The sequence below is a fragment of the Pelophylax lessonae genome, assembly GCF_965119305.1.
Source record: "Pelophylax lessonae genome assembly, chromosome: 1".
NCBI lineage: Eukaryota > Metazoa > Chordata > Amphibia > Anura > Ranidae > Pelophylax > Pelophylax lessonae.
In genome coordinates this window covers 332,794,836-332,801,128 of record NC_138768.1, presented here as the reverse complement: position 1 = coordinate 332,801,128, position 6,293 = coordinate 332,794,836, and the positions used below count along the sequence as shown (strand labels likewise).

The 6,293-nt window shown below is 41.2% G+C and overlaps 1 protein-coding gene across 2 annotated transcripts in view; it reads left to right on the top strand.

The window, feature by feature from the left end:
• Positions 1-296: 296 nt before the first annotated feature.
• The window catches only part of TM9SF1 (transmembrane 9 superfamily member 1), a 43,403-nt gene continuing 37,406 nt past the window's right edge, over positions 297-6,293 (top strand). Inside the window, exons 1-3 of one of the 2 annotated variants that reach the window (XM_082265733.1) lie at positions 297-350; positions 3,366-3,446; positions 5,970-6,286. In XM_082265733.1, the coding sequence (XP_082121859.1) occupies positions 5,972-6,286 (315 nt within the window). In that variant the 5' untranslated portion in view covers positions 297-350; positions 3,366-3,446; positions 5,970-5,971. Of the gene's footprint in view, positions 351-490; positions 643-3,365; positions 3,447-5,969; positions 6,287-6,293 lie in introns of those variants that run through there. The other variant, XM_082265734.1, reaches the window with a different exon arrangement.

The following is a 6,293-nucleotide window of genomic DNA, read 5'->3' as shown; positions in this document are numbered from 1 at the left end:
CTATTTGTGTGATGTGTGTATATGTCATATGGGTACAGTGTTGCATGACTGCACAATTGCATTCAAAGTGTGAGAGTGCTGAAAGTTGAATATTAGCCTGGGCATGAAGGGGGTAAGGGTGCCCAGTAGGCAAGTAAAGTGGCTCTTTCCACAGCCTCGTACACTGCACAGATCTGAGCCATATACATCATCACTACCCTTGTCCTACTGCAATTGGCCTCTGAGAGCTTCAGCTCACTCTTGATTGGCATCTATACAGATCCGCCCACACAAGGACATGGGTGCTGACGTGTTCGAGGTGTCTAATTCAGTGCCTGAATCAGCCGTAACAACCTGAAGCTGTCGTGGCGGTAAGTGTGAGGAGAATAGGGTAACGATGGGGCGTGAGGTTGCTAAGCGCGACGTTTAGGATAAATAGTATCCGGCGCTTCCTAGACGGTAGAAGGGTTGTCATGCCCGGAACTGGCAGAAGAATGTTCCGCTGGTGACGTGAGAGGTGAAGGCCCCCAGAAACTGTCAGGGAACCCTGGAGACTGGCATCAGGCAGGATGGTGGCGGCGGCAGTGTAGAGCCCACCTGGAGGAAGGAAGCGGCAGTGTGTACCCAGCGCCCCTCACCACCCGGCTGGCAGCTGACTTTCAGGTGTGCATAGAGAGAGAGAGAGGGGGGGGGGGAGTGAGAGCACCCCGGAAGTGATCAGTACACAGACCACCTAGGTAACCTCAACTGTCACAGCTATGACACCTACACCTCTGTAATGGGCCATTCTCTATAGCCCTGGTAATATACGCACTTTCAGCATTTGCCTATTATACAGGAGGACACTGATGTATGATCTGATCAGTCTCATGACCCTGTGTGACTGTTTATGGAATGCTAATGATCACCTTGGGTGAGAAAGGTATGTGTTGTTAGAGATCTGACAGGTTAAAGGGTTTTTATCCGCCGTTCCCATCAGCATTCCCAATAAAGCAGAGTTTCTGGGTGCTGTGCCAAGAAGCTGCCCTTCAGCATAATACCACAGGAGATCTCACTCACCGGGCACATCTTCCATTTAGAGAACGTTTGGCATCGCTTTTGTTTTTGTTTTAAAAAGTGGAACTGAACCCTTCCTATCCATTATATCCAAGAAAGCTGCCATCTGTTTGATCTGCAGTTGCTATGGTGCAGCACATGGGACCCATTATGACATTTTGATGGTGAAAGCACAAGCTGCTGTGACAGTTCTATCATTCACTGCATGTCTTGAATGTAAACTATTGTTGGAAACTGTTAAATCGAAAAAGGTTTTAGTTCTGCTTTAACCACTTAAGCCCCAGAAGATTTTACCCCCTTCCTGACCAGGGGGTATTTTGCGTTTCGGCACTGGGTGACTTTAACGGACAATTGCGCGGTCGTGCGACGCTGTACCTAAACAAATTTTAGGTACAGCTCTTTTTTTCCCACAAACAGAGCTTTCTTTTGGTGGTATTTGATCACCTGTGCGATTTCTTTTTTTTTTTTGATCATGCTCTATAAACAAAAAAAGAGCGTCAATTTTGCAAAAATAACAATATTTTTCACATTTTTTTTATATGAAATTCCCCCCCCCCAAAAAAATGTAAAAATTACATTTTTTTTAACATTTTCGGCCAATTTGTTTTATGCTACATATGTTTGGTAAAAAAATCGCAAAAAGCGTATTTTGATTGGTTTGCGCAACAGTTATTGCGTTTACTAACAAAGGGAAAGATGTTTGTCTTTTTTTTTTTTAACGCGTAATGGCGGCAATCTGCGTTTTTTTTTTTTGCGGTACTGCGACATTGCGGCAGACAGATCGGACCCTTGACTGACATTTTTGACACTTTTGCACTGTTACTGTAAAATTACACTGGCAGTGAAGGGGTTAACTTTTTTTGAGAGGGAGGGGCTATGTGTGTCCCTAGGGGCGTGATTCTAACTGTGATTGGCTGTGGCTTGAGGTGTAGGAACAGTGATCAACGGTCCTACATAGTAGAACCGTATGATCACTATTTCTACACAGGGGAGAATGACAGACGGCTTGTTTACATTAGCCGCCTGCCTTTCTCCCTCTACACCGACGATCGCGAGTGACCGGCGGACCATCGGCCCCCGCTCCTGAGACCCTCACAGGCTAGCGACGTGGTACTATGTCGCTTTGCCTGTGAGGGGCTGACCGACGCAGTAAATAGTCGTGCGGCAGTCGGAAAGCGGTTAATGAATGCAAAATGTTCTCTGATTGGATGAGATGGAGAGGAGGGGCAGTGACATCACATATTTTAGTATAATTACTATTATTATTATATATTAAAATTTTTATAAAGGACTACTGGGTCCAAAATGAAAGGGGGAATAGACCAAGAATGGAAACAATGGCCAGTCAAACTGAAGGAAGGCCTGAAGATCAGAATCTGGATAGAGGGAAAAACAAAAAGAACGAATGAAAAAGAGAAAAAAATGGGAGGGCAGGGGAGGACTTTTAACAGTATTGTACCAAGAGATTATACACCAATATTATTACATTATAAACTTTTATTCATGTAGTTCATAAAATCCAAGTTCACAGACAAAAGACATACAATGTACATACAAAGAGTTATATATATATATATATCTCTGTCATCATCAAAAAAAGCATAATTGGGACGTAGGTATTTTTTTTCTATGGTTTGTAACACAATCTCTATATGAATTATTATATAGTAATTACTTTAATATACTATTGTGTAATATTTTCTGTATACTTTACTAGTAAATGTTACACAGTTTTAATAATGGTAATTTGCTGAATGGAAAAATGTGCAACCAGCTTTAGGCATGCCTGACTGGTGATTTTTATATTGAGTGGTTAAGCCATGCCTTATTAGTAATTGTATAGTAAGTGAAAGTTGTTGTGTTTTTTTTTTTTGTTTGTGTGTGTGTGTGTGTATTTTGGATACAGTCTGTTTTTTTGTTTTGTCTGGGGATTTTTTTTTTTATCTCAAAACAAACTTTATCTAACACATATAAAGTATCCAGTACAGACACCAGAACAATACAGTTAGTTGTACATTCACAGTTAATTGCTCATCACAAAAAAAAAAAAAGGAATAGGCAAACATAACAAATAAGGGCATCTTCACTGTGGGATCACAAAGCATCAACATAGCATTTTTTCAGAGATTTAGCATTTTAACAATCCAGGATATAGAAAATCACTGCACCTCCCCTGCTCTCAATGGGAGGGTTACATAACAGATGTCAATTTTAGAGTACCTCAGGTATAGCACCCGGTCCAAAACAAGATCTACCAGGGCTAGGCTGGGAACACTCAACAAAATCTGTCTGTTTTTAGCGTACTTATATATAATTTTTTTTTTTTTTAGCTGTGTCCTATTGAGAGGAGGGGGCACTTTTTGTCCTGAGAACAAACTCGGAGGTGAGAAGAAATCTCCCACAACTTGAAGGTAAGCCCTACTTTGGACAGTTGTCACTGTATCCCCATTGGAAGGATTTGCCTTTATTACTGTTTGTGACAATTGTAGGATTTAGCTTTTCTCATCATGTTCTGTCCTAGTAACAATGGTTATTAGAGCAGATAGACAGAATGAAGCCCCCACAGCAGGGGCACAGACAGCATTAAAATCTTCTGAGGTCCTAATATTCACTTCCTTTTATCTATAAAAAAAAAAACACAATTTGTTTTGGATACGCTTTTTAACCGCTTGCCGACCACCTCACGCAAATATACTGTGGCAGGGCGGCTCAGCTGTGCAAAATCATGTAGATCTATGTGATTTTGTGCACACGGCCTCAGATGATTAGGCACGGGGGGGGGGGGGGCGGGCCGCGGGAGGAGTGGCGGCGATTGAAACCCTGATCTCTCTGTGCCTGTCACAGGTTCCTGTGAATTAATGACAAGGCAGAGCGCTTTCACAGGGTGTCTCAGGGGGTGAGGGGGGATACTGCATAGCAACATGTCACACCTTAAAGCAGAAAATTTACCCATAACAACTTGATAAAAAATTATGTTCTTTAGCAAAGGACATGCTTTCCACATTATTATTTATGCTACCAAATTAGTGTGTGCTGTATATTGCCTCCAGCATTGCTCCTGTTTCTTCTTGCTGAAGGCTGACCTTTTACTGAAGCCCAGAGCCCCTGAACAGCAGTAAATCATAAAGTGGAACTAAACCCATCATTACATTCATGGAATACAGGGATTGTGAACTGTCACATTTGATTCTCCCCTCAAGCAAACTGTCAAACCATCAAATGGCTGGTGTCATAACTGATTAAATGTGCAGCACCATGGCAGTTGTAGATCAAACAGAAGCAGCTTCATTGGCTATAAAGGATAGGGGAGTTTTATTCCACTTTAAGCAGATCGACCTCTACAAACTTGGCAGTGCCTAAAAGAAAGCAACTGAGCATGTGGCAGGGGGAGGCAGTGTATTAGAGTGTATAGATTGTAAACTGTATAGACACTTTTTTTTATTGTTTTACATAGCTATACCTGCAAAAGGGGTCAGCCTAAAGGGATCGAGCAGGACTTTATTTTCTGACTAAAGTTCCATCCTATATATGGGTGTACCATGTAACATGTTGCTAAAGGTTTTTAGTTATCTTTTATACATTGTGAGATTCCTTTTTTTTTTTGTCACTGGAAATGAACTTCCTGTTGTGCCTTCAGGACAGAAACTGAAATTAAACCTTCCCAGTAGCACATTGGTATCATAAAAACAGAGATATTACTATTTCCTTGTCTATCCAAATTAATAAAATAAAATGTTTTTGGATACACTTGAACGTGACTTAAAGTGAATATAAACCCTCTCATATACCCAGTGAAGTGAACCGCTTTAGATTATACACAGGGATGAAACAAATCTCCCTACATAAGTTTTACTTGTATTTATGCTGTATTCAGCTTGCTTTATTCTTTAGAATTCTAACATTGTGTTAGAATTTTTACTTCCTCATTCAGCAGTAGGAGTGTAGTCTTGGCAAACGCTGTGTGACAGCTGATTGGAGGAAAGGTACACCCCCCCCCCTATAGGCAGAGGAAGGAAGGAATGTGCAGAGCTGTGCTGTGACCAGACAAGCTTGCTGCTAATCTATTTATAGCACCCACCCCAACACAAATTTCAGGCTGGTTTTATCTTGGTTGTCTGGGAGCTTGTCAGAAGTTCTGATAACAGCAGAAAGACACAAGACTCAGGGCTTTGGAGAGAGAGAAAGTAAACACTACAGATATGTGCCTAGGTCAAATTTCATGAATCAGGTTTACATCCACTTTAAAGCAACTTAAAGAGGTTGTAAACCAGGAAGCCGTCCTGCTTCCTGGTTCATGTCCTCTGGCTATCTGATTTAGGCACGATGACATAACTCCCGCGCATGCATGCGGGAGCCCCCATTCACGGCACGGGGCTCTGAAGGAACGGCACGGTTAGCCAGAGGGAGTGATGTCCCTGTTCCCCCTTTGCTGCCAACAAGCTCATTCTAGTGCTGGCTGCAAACAAGGACGGGAGCAAATATAAGGGGTTTTGCCCATTGCAGAGTCCCTGTAATTTTGCCTTGCATAGACAGTGTGTCTTAAAAATGAACTACACTAAAATTAACAGCTTAAATTTATTTCCTTACTGGTTTATTCAAGATTTTATATAATTTTAATGCTGCACTTTTAAAAGTTAATATTAATTTAATTTAAAAGTTAATAAAAATTTCCTACACTTCTTTTTATTTTTTTTAAATAGTTTTACCCCCTCAAAACCAGAATTTGTAGTTATTGCTACACATTACTGTTATGAAATAGTTACATTAATCTCGTATCTTTCATGCATTGTATTTATGCAATATTTTTATAGTGATCATGTGCTAGTTGTTGTTGCATTTGACTGAGAAATTATTCTATATACAGTATAAAAGGCATTTCAGATCGTAAGCTAGGATAAACACTTTTTTTTTTCTTCTTTTTCATTTCCTCCTAGACATGGATGTTCTTCATTCAATTGCTCTCCTGTGCATGTGGCTTGTAGTTCCACCACTCGTTGCAGGGGATAATCGATACAAGCAAGGCGATTCAGTAATGTTGTATGTAAACAAGGTGGGACCATACCACAACCCGCAGGAAACGTATCACTTCTACCAACTGCCAGTGTGTGCCCCCTCACAGATCCGCCACAAGAGCCTGACATTGGGAGAAGTTCTCGATGGAGACCGGATGGCAGAATCTATGTACAAGATTTCTTTTCGAGTTAATGTTGAGAGGGAACCTCTATGTGAGCTTAAACTAGCAGTTGGTCAGGTAAATC